The sequence below is a fragment of the Gallus gallus genome, chromosome 5 (assembly GCF_016699485.2).
Source record: "Gallus gallus isolate bGalGal1 chromosome 5, bGalGal1.mat.broiler.GRCg7b, whole genome shotgun sequence".
In the NCBI taxonomy this organism is placed as follows: domain Eukaryota; kingdom Metazoa; phylum Chordata; class Aves; order Galliformes; family Phasianidae; genus Gallus; species Gallus gallus.
In genome coordinates this window covers 3,123,299-3,148,872 of record NC_052536.1, presented here as the reverse complement: position 1 = coordinate 3,148,872, position 25,574 = coordinate 3,123,299, and the positions used below count along the sequence as shown (strand labels likewise).

Genomic DNA, 25,574 nt, shown 5'->3' with positions numbered 1-25,574 from the left:
ATCATTATCTACTACTTAGATCAAATCTTATTCAAGCAAGACTGAGTGGAACGCAGTGCCAAATACGCATCTGAGATGTACATTATATAAATGTTATGGGTGTTTCGGTAGTGACACCACAGTTATGAAGGCACTGAGATTCACACATTAAGCAGGACTGAAATTTTGCTGTTTCATACTTTAATATTAGAAGCTGGCCTTCAAAATTTGACCCAAAACCCCACAGCACAAATACATACATTTCCTAAGTTTTTTTTTTTTTTTTTTTTAGAGGGAATAAACAAAACTTCCCTTGTGAAATGCTAACATTTTCTTCACTGTTTTTCTAGATGAAAAATTTTCACTCCTGTTGCCTTCAGCTTCTGTTGTACACACATTCTGATAACGTTTCTGACATGGCATACTTCTGAACAGACAGGAGGATGACTATGACAGTAGAAACAGACATAGAAAATGTTTCTAATTTTCTGAGATGCAGCAAATTCTATCCCAAGTGTGACAAACTTTCTGTTTTGGGACAACAAATCAGAATTAAAAAATACTAAAAGTTTTGCTCTAACTCAGTTGTGCATCTTTATGCATGGATGTCTTAGTTTCAGCTGGGATGGAATTGTTATATTTAGAGTGACTGGTTGGATGCTATGTTTTTGTCTTTAGAGGAAGAGCAATGTTGATAACACACCAATGTTTATAGTTGCTGCTAAGCAGTGCTGTACAGAGCCAAGGCCATTTGCAGCAAAGGGCCCAAGGAGCTGGGAGGGAACAGCATTAGGACAGCTGACTTAAGCTAGCCAAAGGGATAATCTCTACCATATGACATCAAATGGAAGGATTTTTGAAGGGGGTGGGAATTGATCTCTCTCTCTTCTGCTGGTCAGGGGGCTAGCTCAGAATCTACTGGGTGGTGTTAAACAATTGCTTGTGCATCACTTGTTATCTGCATTCATATATATATACACATATAGTTGTATCACAGAATCATAGAATTGCTCAGGTTGGAAAAGACCTTCAAGATCATCAAGTCCAACTGCAATCTAACCATACTACCCCTTACTCTAACAACCATTTGCTAAATCATGTCCCTGAGTACCACACCCAAACAGTTTTTAAACACATCCAGGGATGGTGACTCAACCACCTCCCTGGGGAGCCTATTCCAGTGCTTAACAACCCTTTCTGTAAAGAAGTTTTTCCTGATATCCAAACTAAAACTCCCCTGGCGCAACTTGAGGCCATTTTCCCCCCTCCCCCATTCATCCTGTCACCTGTCACCAGTGAGAAAAGACCAACCCCCCTCTTGCTGCAATCACCTTTCAGGTATTTGAAGAGGGCAATAAGGTCTGCCCTCAGCCTCCTCTTCCCCAGACTAAACAGCCCAGTTCCTTCAGTTGCTCCTCATAGGGCATATTCTCTAAGCCCTTCACAAGCCCTGTTGCCCTTTTTTGGACCTGCTCCAGTACCTCAATGTCCTTTCTGTATTGAGGTGTCCAAAACTGAACACAGTACTCGAGGTAGGTGAGGCCTCACCAATGCCGAGATACAGGGGCAGGATTACTTCCCTCACAACACCATTCCTGATCTAAGCCAGGATGCCACTGGCCTTCTTGGCCACCTGAGCACACTGCTGGCTCATATTCAGCTGACTGTCCATTAGTACACCAAGGTCCCTTTCCATTAGGCAGCTTTCCAGCCACTCCTCCACAAGCCTGTAGGGCTGCCTGGGGTTGCTGTGACCAAAATGCAGGACCTGACACTTGGCCCTATTGAAACTCATACAGTTTACCTTGGCTCATCCATCCAGTCTATCCAGGTCCCTCTGTAGTGCCTTTCTCCCCTCTGGCAGATCAACACTCCCTCCCACCTTGGTGCCATCTGCAGTCAATCCCACTGTTAAGATCATTGATAAAGATGTTAAATAGGTGTGGCCCCAGTGCTGAGCCCTGGGGAATACCTCTCACGACTTGCCACCAACTGGATTTAACTCCACTGACCACAGTCTTTGTGCCCAGCCATCCAGCCACTGTTTCACCCAGTGGAGCATATATCCATCCAAACCACAGGCAGCAGCTTCTCCATGAGGATGTTGTGGGGGATAGCGTCAAAGGCTTTACTGAAGTCCAGGTAGACCACATCAACAGCCTCACCTTCATCCACTAAACGGGTCATCTTATCATAGAATGAAATAAGGTTTGTCAAATAAGATCTACCATTCATGAACACATGCTAACTGGACCCAATCCCTTGGCTGACGTTTAACTGATCCGTAATGGCTCCCGAGATTATCTGTTCCATAATCTTTCCTGGCACTGAGGTGAGACTGATAGGTCTGTAACTACCAGGATCATCTTTCTGACCCTTTTTGAAGATGGGCATCACATTTGCCGGTCCACTGGGATGTCCCTAGTTAGCCAGAACTGTTGAAGGATGATGGAGAGTGACTTGACAACCACATCTGCCAACTCCCTCAGCACTCTAGGCTGCAATCTGTCTGCCACTTAAAGAATGAGTAAAGGTAAAATAAATTCAGTCATCAGTGAGTTGCCATTATATTTATCATGAAAATAAGGCCTGAGATAATTCCATCCTCCAATTAGTCAGTTCCGTGCACATAGTGATTTTGTAATCAGCTGAACTGCTATCTAATCTGTAGTAGAATAGTTAGACCTTTACCCTGCATCACATTTACTAAAACATACACATTTTTAATCTTTGATTCAGCATAAGGGCAGACACCCAGATGAAATTAAACTCACTAACACTTTCCTATCATTGTTGCTTACATGTACATCATGCTAAAGATGCATGTACAAGCCTCTCTGGGATCTGTTATGTATATGCACCATTGACATGAATTTGCCACAATTCTAATAATATAATGAAATCTATATTTTGACTGAGAATGTCATAATAGTTTATTTGTGTGTACAGAGCATGCAGCAGATATCCCAAGAAAACTACTGGAGTTGACAGAATGATTAGCAGTCCAATTTCTATGTTTTGCTTGACAATTAGGGTAATAACTTTATAATCTGTCTCTAAACAAACCAGTGACTTAAATATTAACAAGACCAACACTTTTTTTGTATGTTCATTTTCTTAAATAAGAGGATGCACACCTTCCAGGAGGTAAATTTTCTTTAGGGAGGGGCCTTCCACAAGGTAAGATGGAGGTACCAGTATTATCAACTAAAGTATGTTACCTGTTACATCATGTGAATATGGAGTAAAACAGCCTGCAGTTAAAACTAGTACTCCCAAAATTTTAATTTTGCATAGTCACTATCAAAATAATTTCAAGGAAAAAGACTCCATGTTGCTTAGTACCTAGAGTGCTACTGGCTGCAAATAAAAAACAATCTCTGTTCCAGTTCCATACATATTAAAAAACAGAATTTTGTAGTTGGTTTCTACTTCTGATGGATGTCATTATAATAAGGTCAAAGAGAAGATTCAGAATTTATCTACTAAGAGCACAAGAGCAGCACTGAGTGAAAGAGGATCTGAGAATGCCAACAGCTATCAAAGTAGCATTTTCTTCTAGCATCAGAATCATTCTGGAATTATTTTGTCAGCTTTGTGTACAGTAGCTACTTCAGAATACACAAACTAATCTTCATATGAATCAACTGACAGACACTGTATTTTGGAAGGCAATTTGGCAACAAAATGCAAACAGTCCAGATGCACAAAAAAGTTTTTTGTAAGTAACAAATTTTCCAAAACAAGAATACCAGAAGATCATTATTTAAGAATTCAAAACATTCTTACAACAGAAAAGTGTGTTCTAATGTACTAATAACATTTGAAAACCTGTTCCCTCTTGGTTGGTCAAAATCCTACCTTCCCTTGTTTTTTTTGCTGCCTTTCAATGCCTGATTTCTCCTGACACATACTGAGGTTTCCTCTTAAAATCATTAATATTCTTCTCTTCAACATTCCTTCCCAGTAACTTATCCCTTATGTTTATCATACTGCATGTGAAATTATTTTGGTCAGTGGAGCAACTTCTATAGCCTTATTCAAGATTTTGTTTCTTTACAAAAAAACCCATAAAGCAGCTGTCTTGGGCTATCTTCCAAGTTTGGTTCATCTTTTCTCACATTGCTTTGTTTGTGAAGCCAAAAGCTACAGCCAGTTCCACTCCACTTGAAGCAATGCATGATCACAAAATCACAACTCTAGTAACCTTACCTTTGTAATGAGAGCTTCATTGATTGGCCAACAATGCAAAGGGGGGAAAAAGGGGAAAAGGGGAGCTAATTGATCCATATGGGAAAAAAGCAGGTACTTTTCCAGTTTGATTTTATTTCCAATATACCTTCATAGCTCTTCTAGCCCTGGTGTTTCTAACGTGACATTTCAGCAGTTTTTTTTCTCAGCTCTATATTTCTCCATAAATATTTCAATTTCATTCTTCTCAGAAGCTATTGTCGTCCTTCCCCTTTATGAGATATTATGGCTATTCTTTTTCATTTTTTTTTTTGTTTCGTTTTGTTTTTGGATTATTGTGGGGTTTTTTTTGTTTGTTTGTTTTTGGTCTTTTTTTGGTGTGTGTGTATGTAGATGCTCAGTTCAAGCAGTTGATCTTATACCTCAGGGAATTCTTTGATTCCAGTATTCCTTTTTGGTCTTCTATAGAATGGGCATCTTCAAAGCATTCCTAATGGAAAGAACATTATTCCCTGTGCTACACTGTGAATTGAGACAAAGTATGCCAGCTCATTTAATAGGTCATTCCTGTTTTAAGAGGGTTGGGAGACCGGGTTCCTTTTGTCAGCCCTGAAAACTAACCTGTTGTATGAGCCTCATCAAATTATTTCATATTTCAGTTTTCTGATCTGTAACATAGGCATATGGATAAAAATGTTCCCCTGTAAAGTAGTCCATCATCATCAAACAGCAAGAATTACATAAAGATGGATCTGATCTAACAATTTAATTTACAGAAGAGTCCTGCACACATTTTCCTTCTCCATCTCTCTTTATCCTGCAAACAATATTTCTGATAAAATGCTCTTAGAGAAGGGAAGTTAGGAGGTTTGAGAGTAATCTTGGCTCTGATACTTGCTATCATAAGAAAACAAGGAACGTGTGTGATCTTAGACAAATTATTTGGACTTCCACATGCTTTAAATCTATAAGATGTGGGTTTTATGTGTACATATGCATATATATAAATATATATCAATATATAAGATAAAATACTTATATCATGGCAGTTATAAGAGACTCTAACATTTTGATGTCATAGACTGAGAACTCAACAGAAATGAAAATATTTCTTGCTTAAAGGTATTACCTCTTTCGCAAGCATTCTTCTTGCTGTGAAGAAGTTGCTCAATTCCAGAATCAGTTCTGTGCCATTCTTCATGCAAGGACATGTTGTGGAATAACAGTTTCCTTCAGAAGAATCGTCCCACATTCCAGCATTGCTATTTGAAATGTCGTAAGGATGTACCTAATTGCCGACAAAAGACTAGCATTTACATTTTCAGTATGTTTGTTTCAAACAATAGTATGCTTATGCAGTTCTGGAAATTCTAAGTTTAGGAGGTTATTATTTTGCACAGATGTTACTTCTGCACCTGCGATCCGCAGATCATCCTTTTCTAGTTTATCTTTCTCTCCATTAGAAATGGCCATTTATTCCTTGATGTTAGCCATACCAATGTCAAAATGATCTTGTTTCATTCAACACGATTCTTGTTCAACCAAAAAAACAAAGCATCCTTGCCAAGTGCACTCTTTCGGTTTTCTTTTAGGGAGGAGTCTGACATATCTCTGTTTATGCTATAGCCTGGGCCTTACGTATGTTTTCCTAATTGGAGCTGGCTGAAGTCTCTCTGCTTTCCTGCCACCTGTCATAGCCTGAATTACAAACCATGGTGAGACCAGTTACCCAGCTCCCTTCATTAATTATATATGTTGCTGAAACACACAGAGAATTTAAGAAAGAACAAATTTCAGACCAACCTTGAAACCACGTGCCCCAAATCAATAATGAAGCAAGAGGGCTATAGATAGAAAGCTAGTGTTTTACCTCATCAACATTATAGCCATGCCTGCAAAGAAGACCAAGGTCAAAAAACATTCTGTGTGATCTTTTACTTTAGCATGTTATTTGCTCTTAACCTGTTTCAAGTAGAAAAAAAAGTACACAAAATATCAAATGAAGAAATAATTCAACAAACATGAAAAACACTCATGGGAAATACTGTAGGTGTGGTAGGTGAAAAGAGTCAGGAATAAAATAGACCAAAAAATTCAAATTTAGGTATGTGATAGCATCAGGTCCTAGAGTGCTACAATAACTCCATATGGATCTGCTGTCAAATACTGTATAACCATCAGCTACACATATGAAATTTTGATCCATAGAAGAAAAAAAAAGAAGTATACAAAACTACAGGCTGATTTACCAAGACATTAACAGTGATCCACATTGTAGCATACATCAAGTCCTCCTGGACAAAGACAAAAGTCACAGCTTCAGTGGGGTAGCTTTAACCTTCATTACTCTAATAATAAAAATCAGATCATGAACACAATATGATGGCCTAAATAGAATAAATAATCATTTTTCTTATGAAATGAATAAAGTAGGATTGGGCTCTTTCATTAAATACCATAAGAGACAGAAATAAAGAAAAGTGCTAGTGAGGCCAAAAGATTAACGCAACTGTGAAAGTTGATCAAGTACAAAGGATGTCAGGTCCACAGTATGTTAATTGTGGAAAAGAGAGTTGGGAATCTTTCTTGAAAAAATACTGAAAAGATGTTGAATCTAACAAAGACTTCCACCTTTGTAAAGTTCATATGAACTCTCCCAAGAGTTAATCAGTTGGATTCTGTTGAAGATGACAGTAATTTGTATAATGACCAGAAACAGTTGACTGGGTGCATTGTGTGGGATGTTAAGAACAGGGGCAACTTATCCTTTAGGGGAAAAATTTAGGGGGAAATCCATGATGAAATCTGGCTAAACAAACTTCTGCTTATGTTGGTTAAAACTACAACTGAAAAAAATGTTCAGAACAGGACTCAAGTCACTGTTTTTAATTTGCTAATTAAACCAACATGTAAAACCAACAAAATTGAAACATTTGTATAGCTTCTTCGGTGCTTTCCAGCAGACTATCAAATCAAGTAATCAGAGATAGTGATGCATTAGCCAGAGGAACAAGATAGGCAGACAAAACATGTTTATCTGTGCACTGCATATCCACAGGCCAACTTATTTTAAACTAATGTAATGTGCATAAATTGAGCCCTGCTCATTTAGTATGAAGCCTTACACTTTCCAACTTGCAACTTCTCTAAAAACTGAAAAAGAAAAGGACTTGGAAACTAGCAAGAAAAAAATGCTCTTATAAACAGTGATTTTCCTTCAGGGAAACAAGCAACAAAACAATATAACTTAAGAAAAACAAACATCTCTCTTCTGAAACTACTTTCTGAAGAACCATTATATCCTAGAAGGCAGTCTCTACATTTTCAGTTTGTCCTCTTCCTCAGTTCTTCCCACACTGGCCAGAGAAAGTACAATTTATGAATTGGGCCATCTATCACAACCTTGTCAACAGGATACAGACAAGGCCATTCCTTCTCTTCCAAACCTTTTGAATACATTAGGGCAACATAAAACACTTCAAGCTAGTGAATGAAAGAGGTTCCAACAATTCCCACGGAGGGCATGAAAGTGACTTACTCAAATCTGAACTTCCCAAACAGATTACTTGATTACTTCCTTAGAGTAAAACTTTTAGAGAGGTGCAAGTAACAACTCTCAATATTTATATTGAATTAGAATGTTTTTGAAAATGTTTGAACAAAAGCTTCATTTTTAAGTCTATCAAGTAATTTCGTTTTTAAAAGGTTATTTAAAAATGAGGTTAAAAAAAAATGATTTTTTAAGATCTAACATTTTTATGTGTCCCAATTGATTTTATTTAATAACTTGATTCTGCGATCAACAGATTGTAAGCTCTTAAAGTACTGTTTACCTGCCCAAGAAAATATAAGCAAATTTAACTTTGAGGCTACAAATCCACTTGGATTATTCCCATGAAAACATTCTGGGCAATTCCCTCTAGAGAATCATTTCTATACTACAGTTTGTACAATCTCTCCAGTAGGATCAGACTATTTAGGTGAGTTACACTCCAATTATAAACCATTAATATTCCTGCCTAAAGCTTCAGTCATACTAACTACTTAGCACATAGGATGCTTTCACTAAACAAATGAGGATCCCTAAGAGGGACTCAAGATTGTTCTGTTTACACACAAATCTCCCAGAGATTTAAAAATCACTAGGAATTGGGTTTCCTTGCTCTTGGAGCAAGGGACCTAACTCCCTTGGGTGTTTTTGAACAGATTGTCAAAGGTAAATTCTGTCTGGAAGATGATTCCATACAGCTCCTCTTCTAAAAACTAAAAGAAAACCACCAAACAACAACAACAACAAAAACACCAAACACAGAAGGGAACAGATTCCAGCCCTCCTGGGTCATACGTTATTAGTTAAAATAACTTCACTCTTTTCATTCTTTTTCAAAACAACTGATGAGTGTTAATGTTTCACAGAAAGGAAGACGTACAAATAAGATTTCATTGTGTCATTTTTCTCTGTGCACAGTGTAAAACTGCAGTAGACTTTTTAGAGAACAAATATTGAAGTAGTTTCAAATACATTTCTCTCACAGAAAGGAAAGCTACTGTAGTATCAAGAAAAAGGAGAAAGTGTGAAGTAGTGGGTTCAACTGAGAATGGTGTTTTCATTCAAACTAATTGAATTAATATATATCTGGTTATTTCTAGATTTAATATTGCGATTGCTACATTTTTCTTACCAGAAAAACTGGGACCTTTAATAAAGCAGATCTTTAATTTCAATCTTTCTCTTAATTCTGTGAATTTAACTTCACCCATCACTTTTCACACAGCACACTAGCTTTTTTCTGCTGGCTTTCAGGTTTATGCAAATACTATTTGTGTTACAATTTAACCTCCTTTTTGTTGTTGCTGTTTTCCCCATTGAGATTCTGTTCTACAGATAGAATTCATCAATTTCACACTGCCAATTTCCTGTCTTATTCAAAAAGCTAGCTGTGGTATTTCAGGATCAGCTAAGTAGTAGCATATTTTAATTAATATATTAACTGTATTGTGATGCTTTTTGGATACCTAACCCTTAACTGTGGTTTAGTACAGGACCAGGAATCAAGTCATAACCAAAAGAATATGGAAATAATATAAAATATAAAAATCATCACTGCTGTGGAGAACTGCAACATGAGATGCAAACTATTTTCTTGGCATTTCTACTAATTGAATACCAGTATTTTCTGCAAAAAGTGGGGAAAAATTCCTCTTAAAAGGACACTGTTATCTTAAAAACTCTGGAACTAGGAACAAATGTTCAATTTGTGTTTATTTGAACTGCCTTTTCTACAGAAAAGATCAACTGAGGACAGCATGACAGTTTTAGTAGTGGTTTCTGTGACCTGAGAAGTTTACCATCAGTAAGACCCAGACAAACCCGGCCAGAGGCATTTCACACAGACAGGTACACAACTTATTAACAAGTGGCCCACAGTAGCAACTGGAACTGTTTTACTGTATAATTGAACCTACAAGCAACTGCACTGTTTCTAATAATTTCCTTTCAGAGTATGCTTTATGAACAGGTAACAGAAACTGGTATTTCATTCTATTTCTTAGATAATCAACCAAGACGATTTTCTTAAATAGTAAGACAATTCCCTCCAAAGTTTCACATTAGCGCTTGATTCAGCCATTTTGATTTTGGTTATGGTATATTATTCTTGACCTACTGGGATGGAGAAAAGTAAAATCTTTGAATCATTCATGAAATTAACAGATAACATCCCAAACTAGAACGTCCACTTTAGTAATGGTTCTCACCATCCCACTCTCTCACATCTGCTTAACAAGGAAGAGGATGTTAATATGGAAAGTTGAATTCCTTTGTAAATATTAACCAATGAGCTTCTTAGCAAAGCCTGAAAAAAAAAAAAAAAAAAAAAAAAAAGAAAACTATGTATATATTCTGTGGTTTCCATTTCCTTGGCTTTATTGTTTTTAGGTAAATTCTCTCAGGACATTTCAGGTTATATGTCTGGAAACTGCATCCATGCAGCAGAGAAAAGGTTGAGAGAATAATGAGAAATGTGCTGGAAAAATTCACATAAAAGCTTTGGAGACATGAAAATGGAAACAACAGATATTTAAAAGCCTTACTGTTTAGAAGGAGGAATGCCTACCCAGTATGTGCATGTGTGTGTTAATTCGTCTACCTCCGCATACACAGACCAATACCACTTCTTCATGGTTCTGTACAGTATCTTAAGTATAGTATGTGTGTCTATCTGGTTATTTAAGATGTTCTCAGGATACCAGTGTAATGAAAGTGAAAAATTCAAGTAACTTATGTTATTAGGACCTAGGCATATATAGAAATAGCTCTATACATAGTTGCCTTACATTGAGTTTTATATGTATTTCTAAGTGGAAAAATAAGATCAATTCCAATGAGAAAGCATGTTTATAAGATTTCCCTATGCTCTGGTGAATGACAGCAATTTAACTGTCATGGAAACACATAGAATATGTAGGTAGGAAAGAATTTTTCAGCCCAAATTCTAAAGTGCACAGGCTTTTGTTCCATCAAAGAGATTTCACTGTGATACTAAACGTAGTAATACTAGACTTAGCTTAATCTTCATATGCTTGACTTCATACAAGTACCACAGCATGGTATATCCAAACTACAAACCCTTAGCTACAGTAGTCAGTGATTTATGCCTCAAGCTTTAGAGAACTGTTATTTTTAGGGGATTCCAAAAAGAAGACCTCTGAAACAGATAGCTCCTTAAGATACTTCTTAGTAAATACACTAAAAGAGCTAGGTGTTGTTGGGGGTGAGGCAGGGACGGAAAGGGTTCTGAGTGCCTCAAAAGGCTGAATACGTACAACCAATCCTATAAGAAAAATAGTTAACAATTAATTATCATCTTTCTTAGCTTTAAGGAGAAAAAGACTGGTAAAGGGAATGTAGAGAGCTACTCTAATGAAAACAAGCTATGAACTGTGAAAATCTCTGCTACAACAAACAGCAATGGAAGCTGTGCCACAAAGTTATCTCTAGATCCATCTGTGTCTGTGATAGGGGGACAGCAGGCCCACCGGCCCAAAAAGAGAAAGGGAAAGGGATAGGGAGACGGGAGCTGGGTCCAAAGACAAGAGCAGCAGCAACGTCTGAGGAGGAAAGTGAATTCACTAAATATGATATTGGAATGCAAGATAACACAATATAATACAGTATAATCTTATCTTCCCCTCTGAACTCAAAGTCCTCTGGGGTATGTAGTTCTTCTCTTATGAGAATGAGGTATCCAGAAAGTTGTCAGTCCACAGAACTGGAGTATTAACTCTTTTTTTCCCTGAGCTTTACATAATGTTAGGATGTGGAATACTGATAGCAAAAACCATAAAACCATGACATTTCACCCCTTGTTCCACATCACTACATCATGCTTAATGTATATGCATTTATACAAACAAGCAATAATAAAAATGCATTACACACACATATCTATATACATATATATAAACATGGAATTACTGACTGCACTTCCCCAACATCAAATTCCCTTGTAGAACACATTGAACATCCCCATCTTTCTGTATCACCCCTAAGTGCACCCAGGTCCCTGAGCAAAAACAGTTCCATGGCGGTTTGCCCTTTCCAGAAGCTGGAAGGACACAAATGGCTTTTCCCAACATGCACTTTACATGCATTACAGGGACCTTCTCTCTCTTGACAGTATGTAGGGAGCTAGCAGGACCACTGCGATTGATGGATCCTTGTGTGTTGACCAACCAGGTGGCTTCTGCCAAATGCTTCTGTCAGTGCTTAAATGTTCCGCCACCCATTGCTTTCAACATAGTTTTTAACAACTCATTGTACCGTTCAATTTTACCAGAGGCTGGTGCATGATAGGCGATATGATAAATCCACTCAATGCCATGATCTTCGGTCCAAGTATTTACAAGAGATTTTTTGAAATGAGTTCCATTATCTCACTCAATTCATTCTGGAGTGCCATGTTGCCATAGGACTTGTTCCTCAAGACTTAATATGGTGTTTCAGACAGTAGCATGGGGTACTACATTTTTCAAGCCACCCAGTGGTTGCCTCCACCATGGTAAGCACATAACACTTACCGTCATAGGTTCATGGCAAGGTGACATAATCAACCTGCCACCCTTCCCCATATTTATACTTTTGCCATCGCCCTTCCCCCCAGAGAGATTTCATCTTCTTGGCTTGTTTAATTATGGTGCACGTTTCACAGTCATGAATAGCCTGTGCAATAGTGTCCAGTTAACTTCACCCCTTGGTCTCTAGCCCACTTATATGTTGCATCCCTTCCTTGATTACCCAAGGTCTCATGGGCCCACCAAACTAGAAATAATTCACCCTTGTTTTGTCAGTCCAAATGTATTTGAGCCACCTTAATTCTGGCAGCTTGATCTACCTGATGATTATTTTGTTGCTCTTCGGTAGCCAAACTCTTGGGCACATGAGCATTTATGTGACACACTTTTAAATCCACACCCTTAATTCGGGCAGCAATATCTTTCCAAAGTTCAGCAGCCCAAATAGTTTTACCCCTTGTGAGCTCACAAGCAATATACACAGGTCACTATATAATGGTTGGTGTAACCTGATGGCTAGCATGTAATCTGATGCAGCTAAATTGTGAGGAAGGCTGTTAGTTTTTTTTGTTATTTGTGTGTTTTTTTTTAAAGTATCTTCACACAACAAATGTATGAGATGGTCATACACCTATCTTAATTTAGTCAATCACTTTTGTAATTTGAAACTAAGTCTCATATCTAAGGAAATACCATTTTGGATTTTTCTAACATTAGGTATCCAGAGTGCACAGACAACCTTTCCATTTTATATTTAGTAGAAACAGTATAACTACATTACAGCTAATATGAGCTCTAACAGGAAGATGAATATAACAATGTTCTCCAGACCTGTGGCTGAAGGTTTGACCAATATTGTTCCAAAACAGGTATTCGCTGGCAGAGTGAATTTTACTGGCTCCATAACCAGAGTAAGGAAACTCATTAGTTTCACAAAACCATCTCAATAAACTTTTCAGCTTAAACAAAACAAAGCAGTGCACAGAAAGTATAGGGCTTTTGAAACCATTCCTCAGTGTCTCCTGGAAATGTGGGTTTATTTGCAAGGAGCTGTGGAAAGTACTCCACTGATCCTGTAGTAGACAGACACTTTTCTTAGTGCCTAGCAACATTTTTTTTAATCATATCAACCATAAGCTCTAGTAGAGCTACTTTTACTGCAGCCTAACAATAATAGATGAACATTCTCAAAGAGTCTGTTTTTATTTTAACACTCAATGGATAAACTTCATACTAAAAAACAACAACCTCTATCCCCTATTAACGTTATCACAGCTTCTAGTGAGATGCATCTACCTGAAGAGTTTAGTTTCCTGTGTTGCAACTGTAAATCTGTACTTGAGCCTGTAATAAAAAATATGCCTTTTTTCTTAACATTTTCTTTTCTACTTTTTTTTGCCTGCCTGTTGTTTCACTTGTTTGTTTTCTTAAAAACAGACAAAACAAGGTTGCTTTTCAGCCTGTGAAGTGATAATTTTTCACAGCTGTTGACAAGTGCTACTGTTGTATATTTCCCCTACCTCCTTTGAAGAAAGACCCATCCACTTGTACACATAGATTCCCTTTAAGATATCTTAATGAATTTCATTTCTTGTCAGACAAAAGGAGACCTCATAGTTTATCCTGAATGAAGTGCGCAGCCAAACAGCATAAACCAGTACAAGAAAACGATTGTAGCAATCATCGGAATCATCAGCAGAAGCAGATTGATCTTACGTGATCACTTATGTGAGACTCAGAAGTGCATCTTTAATTTTTCTTTGAAAACTGCTGAGCAGGATCACATCCAGCATCTGAAAATTCTCTCAACATTCTATAATCCTATATATGTTTCCTGCTGCATCTCCCGTATCCTAATCTAGCACAGCCCCAGCATTTCTCATCCTTTTCCATAACATCACTCCACATTACTCCTCACCTTCTCTGTCTAGTAATGTTTTCTTTTTAAGCATCTCCTCATTATCCCCCAGGCCTTCCTCTTGAGGAAACTCAGCTCACCACCCTACAGACCTTTACAAGTAACCTCTGAAGAGCTACTGAGAAATGTTTCTGAGTAGCAACCAAATTAGAATAAATAGATTGATAGTAACTACAGAAAACTTAATGCTTTATAGTTTTGTTGTTGGTATAGAGAGCCCTAAATCTACTCCAGATACTCATTCTCTAGAACAAAACCTCAGTACAGGAAAGAGCTTTTAGCTTGTTAGCTTTTTCAAATTAGAGGAAAATAATTCATCTGTGGGAAAGAAACCAAGCTTTTCCAATTTGATTATAGTACCAGCACCAACAGATCAATAGGCTCCAGCTTTGCAGTGGAGTACTTCAGGACATACTTTGACCAGACACTCAAAAATAACATAAGATTTGTAGTAGAAAGATATTTCCTTCTATAGTGAGCAGAGAAATAATTAATACTTCTGCTGCTGTAACATAACCATTCAAGTATATTAATCATAACTGTCTCAGTGCTACCTTGGCTATTTTTTATTGTTGTTGCTGTTGTTGTTGTTCCTTGGATTCATCTTAAGACGTTATTTTATGGAGAATTCTGCTAGATCTTAGGATCACATTTTATTATATATATCAACTGTGCCACCTCAGGAGTGGAGGCTGAATGCAGCTACAATACCAGAAAGTACATAAATATATATTTTTCACAAACCTTTTATTACAATGTAGTGGAAATGCTAAGTCATGGCCTGAGCTAGTGATTGAGCACCTGGTGGGAAGGCAGGGCCAACCCAGGGCATCTCAGTGCATACAATACACCTGAGTGACCAGAAGGAGGTAGAGCCAGGATCCACTCCTTCCCAGAACTCATTAAATTGTTGGTGGTGGAGATGAAGGAATTTTGCTGGAGATCCCTGCATACGTGAGGCCTTTCAAAAGTAAACAACATCTTCCCTTTATTTCTGTGCTTATGGCTGTTGCTTTTGAGTAAATTTTCACTTACTGTAGTCTAGGACCTTGCTGCTCTGCTGTCCTTACTGTGTTTTCCGTTGTGTTATGTACAGAGCTGATAAACTCTATAGTCTTAATAGAAAAAAAAAAAAATGCTGGTATTTGAAGTTTTCATCCTAATTTGCAACAGAACTGAGTGTTGAAATAGCCAAGGTTTTTCATAAAACAAAAACTCAATTTTTCAGGCAGTTCGACAGAGATCCATTAGAACACACAGGCCATCTCCCTTCAGATGTCATATATATATATATATATTTTCCAGATACCATATTAGTGTTTTTTTTTTCTAGTCTGAATAGATTTTCATAACCTGTTTTTGATAGTTTCCTGATGCTGCAAATGTGATTATCTGATTTCTTTCAACTGGGATATAAAGAAACATTCATGGGATGTAAACCTAATAAAGGAAAAAATAAACAGACAAAAACAAACAAACAAACAAAAAAAAACAAAACCAAACAAAACCAAAAAGCATTAATATGAAAGACTGCCTAAGAAAAGATATCTGATCTGAAGGAAAATTTCTTTATGACACTAAACATAAGCATCTCCAAACATATCCCTCACTAAAATAGAATTTGGGTCTGAAATACATTGAAACTGTTTTATTCCTTTATGCCATAGCAAATGCTGCATCAAACCTAACAAAAATACAAAATTACCAAGTGGTAATTATACTGAGCCACCTCAGGTTTCTATCTCTCTTCCATGAAGTAGAACACCCCAAAGTGCTGTATTTAATTCAAATATTTAACCGAAGTTCACATGCTCCATCTTCATTAGATGTTAATAAAACAAACTAATAATTTCTGATACACAGGTGAGAATTCTTTTTCCCTGAGGGTATTTCGGAAAGAAGGTTCCTGGACCATCAGCCTGGGTAGTCCTCACGAAGGTCTGACTAGGGCAGGCTATTAGCTAAGCTATTCTTTCTGCTTCTGCTTTGTTTACAAATATTGTGTCAATAAGTCTGAATTACTAACAACCAGCACTTGAAGACCAGGTGTGTGGCTAGGGAAAAACTCATAGTAAAACCTAGAGAAAACTCTAGTACTAAGGCTTATAGAAGATAAGAGCACTTTTGCCCAAGAGGAAAAGCATTATATCTCACCCTCTGAGATGGCAGCACAGAGTTTGAATTCTCTTTCTGGTTTCTAACAAGTTGTTTCTGCTAATGACGGTCCCAGCCCCAGACAGCCATGCCTTGCCTGAGCCATCAGCAGCACCTGGTGCTGGTGGAAATTTCTGGAGGCTGTGCTGGTAGGGATGAGGTTGAAGGGAAAGGAGACTCCTGAGGACCTGCAGGACAGTAGCATGAGGAAGGTGCATCATGGCTGCTGATCCAACAGCTAGGCAATGTTCTGCTGGTTTTAATGCCTTGTGTGTTATGGAAATGTGTGTTTCTGCTGCAGTTTGCACAGGAGGGAAGAGGGGGTTGTGTGTTTGCAGTGAGCGAAGGAAACAGTTATGACATGATTACGTTGTGGTTGCTGTGAGGTGTCTGTCAGAGAAACAAAGGTGTCTGTGAGGGAAACATCTAGAAGCTTTCTGTGCATGAGGACAGAATTGCTGTTTGTCATTCCCTCAGTAGGGAGACAGCCTCCTTTCCTCTCTGCTGTGCCATCCTGGTGCTTTGAGTAGTCCACCTGCCATGGGAGTAGGGCTAATGGAGCAGGAGGCTGTTAGCTGGCCCGTCAGTGTGTGGTGAGCAGGCGCTAGAGCTTTGTTGAGCGCTAGTCCCGGTGATATAGCTATTGCTGTCCTTTGCACTTAAGATCACCTCCAGGAGATGGGAAATACACCATAGTGGGATGTGTTGTGCTTGTGAAGAGTTGTTGTTTCCGTAAATAACACTTAGGAATCAAAGGTGATGTGGTATTCTTTTTTATTTTTAATTTGTTTTTTTTTTCATTTACTCGTGTCATTTTCCTTTTTGACGCTGTAATTTTTCTTGTCTCCTACCCGCCCCATTTTGAGGGATCTCGCACGTAACGGCCCGAGGTTCTCCTTTAACGCAGAATTAATCCGCAACGGATTGATGTTCAGCTCAGCCAATAGAATGACAAATCTCCGCCCCTGCTGGCTCGGACTGGTTCTCGTCCCAGGCGCGAGGCGGGTCTTGCGCTCAAATCGGCGGCGCCAAGGCTGCCAGCGCGGCGTTATGGAGGCTGTGTTGGGGCAGGTGGCGGAGTTGCCCGCGTTGCTCGCCGTGTCCCGCTCCGCCCTGGTGCGGGACTGGGACCCCCCGACCCTGGACAGGGCTCTGGAGTGGGCACGCTACTTCCAGCACCTCCATGACCGCTTCCGCAGCCGGCCCCAGCTCCGGGACGCCCTGAGGCGGCGGCTGCGGCGGGGTGAGGCGGGCAGCCCGCTCTCCTTCCGCCACCTGGGCGGCTGCTCGGAGCTGCTGGGCCTGGCGCTGCTGGAGAATCGCGCTCTGCCGCCCGCCGCCTGCCGCCGCCTCCTTCAGCGCCTCTTGCAGGGGGAGGCTGGCTTCGAGCTGGGCCGCCTGGCGCCTCTGGCCCGCAGGAAGGCCGCCTCCTACCTTCTGGAGGGCTCCGCGCTGTTCCCGGGCAAGCCGGGCCCGCGGGTGTGCGCGGAAGCGGGGCTGCTGCTGTGCCGGCTGCGGGAGGACGGACGGGAGGCTGGGGCGGCCCTCGGCTGGCTTGGCCCTGTCCTGGAACAGCTCCCCCAGCCCCGGGCTTTTGCTGTGGTGGCAGAGGCCCTACTGCGGCAGGGGTGTGGTGGCGGGGATGGGGACAGCTCGGCTGGGGGGCAGGCGGGTGGAGCAGAGGCTGGAAGCGTTGCCGGCGCCCTGCTTTCCTGGCTGCTGGAGGATCTGCACCGATTTTCTGCCTGCTCTCTGCTCCTCCCAGGCACTCTTCTCGCCTCGCTAGCCGGTCGTTATGCACAGTTAAGCAGGCGCTATTTGGATCTTTTAGCTGAGTGGGGAAGTCACTTGCTGTATGACCCACTACAGGGACGGTGGGTTAAAAGTCGTTCTGAGGAAGCTAAATTGTGCTGGGAGGAGCTGAGGGAGCGTTTTGGCTGCCTCTGTCAGGGATCTGTGCAACTCAGGGAGCAAACCCAAGCTGCTTTGAAGCTCCTGAAGGCCCGAGATGGAGACTTTCAAGTCTGTGGCCTAAGCGTGTGGACTGACTTGCTGCTGGAAGTGGAGGAAGACTTGAGAAAGAAGCAGAGTCCAAATGTGTGAATGGCAAAGCAACATAAAACTTTATGAAAACCAGTGAATTGGACTATTTGGTATTTATTTGACGAGCAAGAAAACTGTACCTCGCTTTGGGTTGAAAACCAAGAACTGTTAGGACTGCTGAGCACACTGTTTCTGACTGCCCATGAACTCTTGGGAAGGCCTGTTACTTCCTTGCATCTGTACTATTGATTCTCTTGGTGACTGGCAAGAAATGTCTTCCTTTACAGTGCTTACTGCTCAGCTAATAAAATGAAGAACATGTTTTTTTTAATGTGTTTAAATGTTTTTAAAAAACTAAGCTTTCATTTTTTTTTATTGGCTACGAATTACAGCTGAGATGGTCACAGTAGTTCTGTTTTTTATTGTTCAAAGGGAATGGTGGAGATTCAAACTTGAAAATCCCAAATGCAGGGTTAGTTTAGTAGTGATTACCTTCATTAGTCTGTCAGTTCTGTTGGCTTTTTCTGATTTTATCTGTGAGTTAGCCTCTGTGCCTAAAGTAAAGGCAGGGAAAAGAAAAACTTGAAAGCTTACTGAAAAGTTCTAAAACTTGAAGATTTTATTAGTTACCATATTATATACTAATATGCAAATATTAAATATATTAAATTTAAATGTTTATTAAAACAACAGTAAAATGTAGGATATTCTGCTGTGTTTTTCTTCCCTTTTCCGTGATCTGTTAGATTAAATGTTTTTATTTTCATTTTGTGAAACAAAAGAGTGGTATAACAAACTTTTAAAATGAAGTCCAAGAGTTGTCTTTTGTTGAATCAGTTTCTGTGAACAAAACTCAAATGGGTAAAAAAGTACTGGACCACCATGACTTAAAACAAGTACTGTACTGCAGAATTAATGAGATTTTGTCTGGTTAGCTCTGTAAGCTAGAATTACCAATGTAAGCAGTGTAATAAGATACAATACTCAGTGAAGGTGGGAAATGCAAATAGCATAAAAGGTTCATGTGTAGAAGATCTGTGAAAGAGTTAGTGTAACCTGTATTTAGATAGGTTTGATATAAATTGAGAAAACTCTTGTGTTGATGAAATGCCTTTGTGAGAAGGGTAAGAAGGTGATTTGACTATTTTATATATATGTGTTAACTGATTTACACTAATTTGAGTAACATTCTGTGTTACAAAGTAAAAACGTACAACTGGAAAAATTCAAGGAGAAGTGATTTTGTGACTTTGAAATAGAAACAAAGAATACAAGGAGATCAATATTGTTTACTTGGAAGAGGAAATAGTACTTATTTAATTTGTATGGATATAAAGACATGGGTTATAAGTTCTTAGACCTCTCTCTATGAAGCAAAATTGTTACTCAAGGGTAACACGCTCAGTTAGAAGGATACATTGCTCTTCTATCAAAAGTATAACTTTTCTTTTGATTCCTTGCTACAACATGTCAGAGGCAACAAAGTGGTGCAGATCTGCAGATTAATTTATTCCAAAAGTTGCAGCTGCGGCAGTCATTGCTTTGCTGTTTTAAATGGGATTGTTCTGGTGCTTGTGGTGGTCGGTTTCAGAAGAGAGCACCGTGGTAGGGGACCTCAGGGCTGAGTCAGTATTTCTGTGGTAATGAAAGGAATATGAATATTATCTACAAGCATTTAAAACTGCTCAGAGTATAAAGTATGAAGTTTGAACTTCTTGTCTAGCCACAGGTCCCTGTGTTATGTCGTTTTGGCATTTTCGTATGGAAACTCTGCACTTGAGCATTACTCCTAATGCTTTTAACAGGCATAGGGTTTTCTGTCTGTTAAAATACTAATTGCTATCAGACATTCCTAGTGAATTATATACCCAAAGATACTAGTCAGTCATTCCCTTCTGCCCTGCTATGTCAAGTGTGAAAAGAAAATGTTGCAGTAATGTTACAAGTGTTATAGTAACAAAACAAAACTGACCAGTGTTCCTTCTTCATAGAGATTAATAGGAAAAGTTGGGTAAGGAACTCCTGGTATTCCTTTTCTTACTGCAGGAAAATTGCTATTTAACCACTTGTTCCCAGGTACCTGGGTCCCTATGACTGAGGGGCATCTTGTTTTTGCTGGTCAAGATATATTTCTTAGCATCCTCAAGATGTTGGCCAGAAGTTGAGACTTCTAGTGACTGAGCTATTTTGAGGCTAATTCAAATGCTGATAGGGAGTTTGTGCTCTGTTTCAACTCTTGCTCTTTGTAAAACTTTTCTCTTATAAGATGCAGTTTGTAAAGACAGGTGTCTTCCTTCAAAGTAATTTAGCATTGCAGCAGCTCTTAATAAGTGAACCTACTGTAATAGCTAAAATAGTGGTAACAGGTACTTTGGTGCTACCATAGAGAAAATAATTTGGGGGGGGGGGGGGGGGCGGCAAGAGATTTAACTGAATAACTGGCAGCATCACTTTGATTTGTGCCTTTATTGTCTGTTTTAGACCATAGTTGATTTTTAAATTCTGTCCTTACAGGAAACTTGAATAGTAAAAGGTAGTCTAGCTTCAGCAAGGCTGAAGCACCTGGCTATAGCAATTGAACAAAAATGTTCCATTCTGTTCCAAATATATTATAACGAGGTGCCAGATCCATGATTACTGAATTCCAAAATCCATATGGCACATATTGAAATAAATGCATCAGTTCACATCTCCTATTATTTCAGCATGCTTGTTGAGTTTACCAGTTAACCATGCAACAAAAGACACAATTAAATTTCTCAGGGAGCTCCTTTTTTAATAACAGCCTAAACAGGAGTGGAGAAAGTGTGATGTTTCTGATCTCCTCCTTCTGTGTTTGCATCTTCTACTTGTCGGCCAAGGCTTGCAGCCAAGAATTTGCAAAATCTTGACCTAAACAATCTGAGTTGTTATGGGAAATAAAATATTAGAAATGACAGACAGCAATTTCTTTCTTGCCACCTCCTTTCCTCTTTTTACTAATAAAGAGAAATAGGCCTTTAGTGTTGTCTATATTAAAGTCACACACACACACACACACACACACACACACACACACAAAAAAAAAAAACCCAAGCAAACTTGCAATAACAAGCTAAATCAAAATCATATTGCAAACTTTTTATTTCTGTCAAATGGAAAATGTAAAGCTATACTCTATTTTTCATTAAGAGTTTGAATGACCCATCACATAGTGTGAGTGTGTATGCAGAACAGGTGAAGAGGCACCGCTAGAATAAGAATCATGATGTTGAGATTCTTATGTATTTTAGGCAGAACAATGGGGAAAAAAATAAAATGCAAGTGAAGATGCTGAGCAAAGGAAGAGAACTGTTCCCTTGTAAAGATCCTGGAGAAACAGAAAAATTTCCCTTCACCAAAATGGAGTGGCTTTACTACCTCTAGCATGCAGTCTGCGAATATCATGATTAAAAAAAAAAAAAAAAAAAGTCACTTGATTCAGTGTTGGCTGCTCTGGTAAAGCACTCAGCCTCTGCCTTCCCTGATGACCGCTGTGGGTTAGTGGTTTAACAGGAAGGAGTATTACAGTAGTGAATGAGGAAAAAAAGAGTATGTGCAGTCAGAAGGAGCATTTAAATGAAGTTTGCTCTCAGAGAGATGAGAGCAAAAGAACAATATCCTATCTACCTTGGGATAAAATAGACTTGAATCATCACAGGTATGGTGAGGAATAATAGGTTTTTATCAGTTAGTATATAAAAATGTTTGCTCTTGGTATTGTATCCTTCTCAAGAGAAATTAAATTACATTTTGACAAAACAGATCATTTTCTATTAGTCTATGCCTGTGCTGAGTTTGAAATTAAGAAATAATTGACAACTTGGAGACAATTGCCTTTTTGTTCTCCCTTACCTATACATCTTACTGAAAATCCTTCTGTAGCAATGAGCTAGAGCAGAAGGAAACATATCTGAGGTGTGTTTTCTTCTATTGCTGTTGAGTGCACCAGCAGAAATTTTAAGCTAGTTAATATATGTACTGTCTTACTGTTGTCATTTGTGTACTTACACAATTTCAATTTCTTGTTCGCCATTACCTTAGAGTTACTGAGATTATTTTCCAGGTTTACTTATATCCCGGTGACTTTTAGTTGCCAGCTCTCTTCTTTCTCAGCTAGACAACTTTTTCCATGCATCCTTTGAGTGACTGGCATTTGGTGTATGGAACCCTCTCAGCTACCTCAGAGGGGGGCCAGCAGAGCCTCTCTGCACAGATGGGCTGGGACTCCTGATCCCAAAAGAGAAGCTAAGTTTGTGGGCCACTTGTAAAGGCAGCAGATAACCAGGGAGCAAATCCCCACTCCTACAGTACCCAGCTGGAGTTTGCAGTTAAAAACCCTCTGCAAGTCTATTTTGTCTTTGCAATTGTTATTTTACCAGCTTTAATTTAATGTAGGATCAGGTAATAATATAAACTATATCCCTTGGCTGTCTCTATTCACAGACCTGCTTTATTAATAATATTAGGTATTCAGCTCTTAAATTCCTTTTCTCTTGCATGATAAATTCCTTTAGCATTATGTGATCAATTTACTATAACCCTTAACTAGGGTATTTTACCAGAAATGATAGGAGTATGCGCTGAACAGATGAATATAGCAATCAAATTGTATATTTAGTCTTTAAATGTACCTTCCTATTATATTTTGCTCCTGGGAAGCAAGTCCAGGCTGAATACTCAGACCTGCTATACATAGTGAATGGCTCTCAAAGAAGCTAATCCCAGCATCTGTCCCAGATAAAGTGTTATTTCAGGTTTTTTTTTTTTTTGGCAATTGACGTGAGTCAAAGGTTCTATCTGAATGCTTTTCTAAGGCTGGTTTTCCAAGAATGAGATGGTATGAACTGCTTTTACCTGCACGTTTGTATTACCATTCTTCTGGTGTGTTGGACTTAATGACTATCTGAACAGGAAAGTGTAATTATGGTCTTGAGTTCCTGTACATGGTGCTTCTCTCAACTTATAGTTAAAATGGAAGAAAGTGACTTTTTATATTGCATATGGTCAAAATGGCATCTGTGGAAATGAGTCTGTAATCCAAGACTATTTGTTATGTGTCCCCATTATCAGTAAAATGCACAGGGAAATGCTTGATTTTTATTTTTATTTTTTTAATGCAGAATAACTGGGAATACTCCATGGTTTTATTCTTTTATCACAGAAGATAGTGAGTTCTTTTGAAATACTAGCACACTGGAGTATTAATGCAACCTCTGCTTCCAATACTTACAGGCCATGAAGTCATTAATATTTTCTTATGAATGTAAATTAGCTATTGATTTCTTCTAGAAATTAATAGGACATGATCAAACTCTGAAACAAGTGTGGCAGTGTGGTCATACACCTGCTATTTACTATTGCAATGTTGCCCTTTCAGCTAGGAAATGATGCAGTACCCTAGGGAAAAGGATTTTAAATCATACCATTGGTGGAATGTTCATTGTTTTATAATTTGCCTTGTAAATGGTATTTCTCTCCAAGCTTAATTTTTAACTAGAAACAGTGTAAGAAAAACTGAATTTGTTGATAATCTAGGACTTAGTCACCTGCTAGGTCTGGCCCAGGCTTTCAAAAAACTCCAGACAAATATGTGAAGCTCTCTTCCCTGTACAGAATACAACACTGACGTGTGGAATCCAACTCTATAACCCAGTTTGGGTGTAAAGCAGGTTATAACCCCTGTATGTTCAAACTCTAGACCCACCTGAGTTCTGCTGAATTGGAAACTTCGGTGAGGCTGGAGAAAATGTTATCCCTGAAGCTAGCAGTCTCAACCTATGTAGGTATGTTGAGGGGTTGGAAGTGATAAGCAAGAAAATGGCATAATTTAATCTGTATCTGTGTCTAGCAGTCTTTAGGGTCATTCTAGAGCAACATAAACACTTCCTTCAACCAGCTAGCAATGCCATGCTTGATGTGGCCCAGCATACAGTTGGCCTTCCTGTTTTTTTGGGCACGCTGTCAACTCACGTTTCTGTCAATCAGTGCCCCCAGATCTCTTTCAGCAGGACTACTCTCCAGCATCTCATCCTCTAGTCTATATGAATTCCCAGATGCAGAATCTGGCACTTGTTAAACTTCATGTGGTTGATAATTGCCCAGCCTTCTAATTTACCTAGATGTCTCTGTAAGGCCTCTTCACTCTTGATGGAATCATCAGCTCCTCCCAGTTTTGTATTCTCAGCAAACTTATTCTGAATATCTTCTAGTCCTACAATCAAGTTGTCAACCATGGTGCAGAAAATGATTCCTATAATGTAAAGATAAAATTCCTTGCTTCTGCTGGAGTAGTCAAGTAAATACTTCCTCCTATTTTAAAATTAATTTATAATAGTTATTTACTGTGTGAGCAAAAACATAAACACACCATTCAAATGGGTCTTTTTGGTCTTGTCAGCACAAAAATGCAGATGGGGTCCGGCCGCAGCAAGTTACATCTTGAAATGCTTGTGTTCAGTTTACTGTAATGGTAAGATTATCCACCTATTTGAATGCTTTATCAACACTTTTTCTGCCTTTCCTTTCTCGTGTTCAATCTTTCGCAGAGACTCAGTTTCTTCATGTCTTTCTAAAATATCTTTTTTTTTCCTTTCAATTAATGGCTTCTATCTAAAAATAGGAAAGGGAAATCCTATGGCTTGTGTTTGGGGGGGAAAATGTAGATGTTAAAATAGATGAGAGATACAAAAGAAGGAACAACTCATTACACTGAGTATGGGTGGGATTCTGGATACACTGCGCCTTCCTGAAGTAGGGTTTGTATGGCTCTTCTCAATTCTTTGTTTCAGAATTAACTAACACCCTGAAATGCGATGTGGCATGATACTGCTGAGGGAGGGGCACTGTCATGTGAATGAGACAGTAGGTCTCACTGCATTTGGCATATCATTCACTGCATTGTGACAGTGCCATGTGGTGTGAACTGTTGTCCTTGTGGCTTTTCTGCTGTTACCCAACTCATGTTTCCTGTTACTTGTCCAAAAACCTGGTTAATTCGCACAGCAGATCACCTCTCTGTACTTGCAGACACTGTGCCGCTGCATACCTTTTCCCACTGTACAATTCTGTATCCTGCTATTTGTTACACCTCGTGCTCATCTTGAAGCAGTGCATGTGGTTCATAATGACTAGAGCTGCAGTTCTGATATTTTTGAAGGGCTGCTTTTAACTACTGGTGTCAACCCACTGAAACTGA

The 25,574-nt window shown here is 39.0% G+C and overlaps 1 protein-coding gene across 1 annotated transcript; it reads left to right on the top strand.

The window, feature by feature from the left end:
* The first annotated feature begins 17,248 nt into the window (after window positions 1-17,248).
* On the top strand, window positions 17,249-19,588 carry FANCF (Fanconi anemia, complementation group F). Its single transcript, XM_004941330.4, has one exon. It carries the CDS (start codon window positions 17,264-17,266, stop codon window positions 18,416-18,418), a length of 1,155 nt encoding a protein of 384 aa, XP_004941387.2. The 5' UTR covers window positions 17,249-17,263; the 3' UTR covers window positions 18,419-19,588.
* Window positions 19,589-25,574: the final 5,986 nt, after the last annotated feature.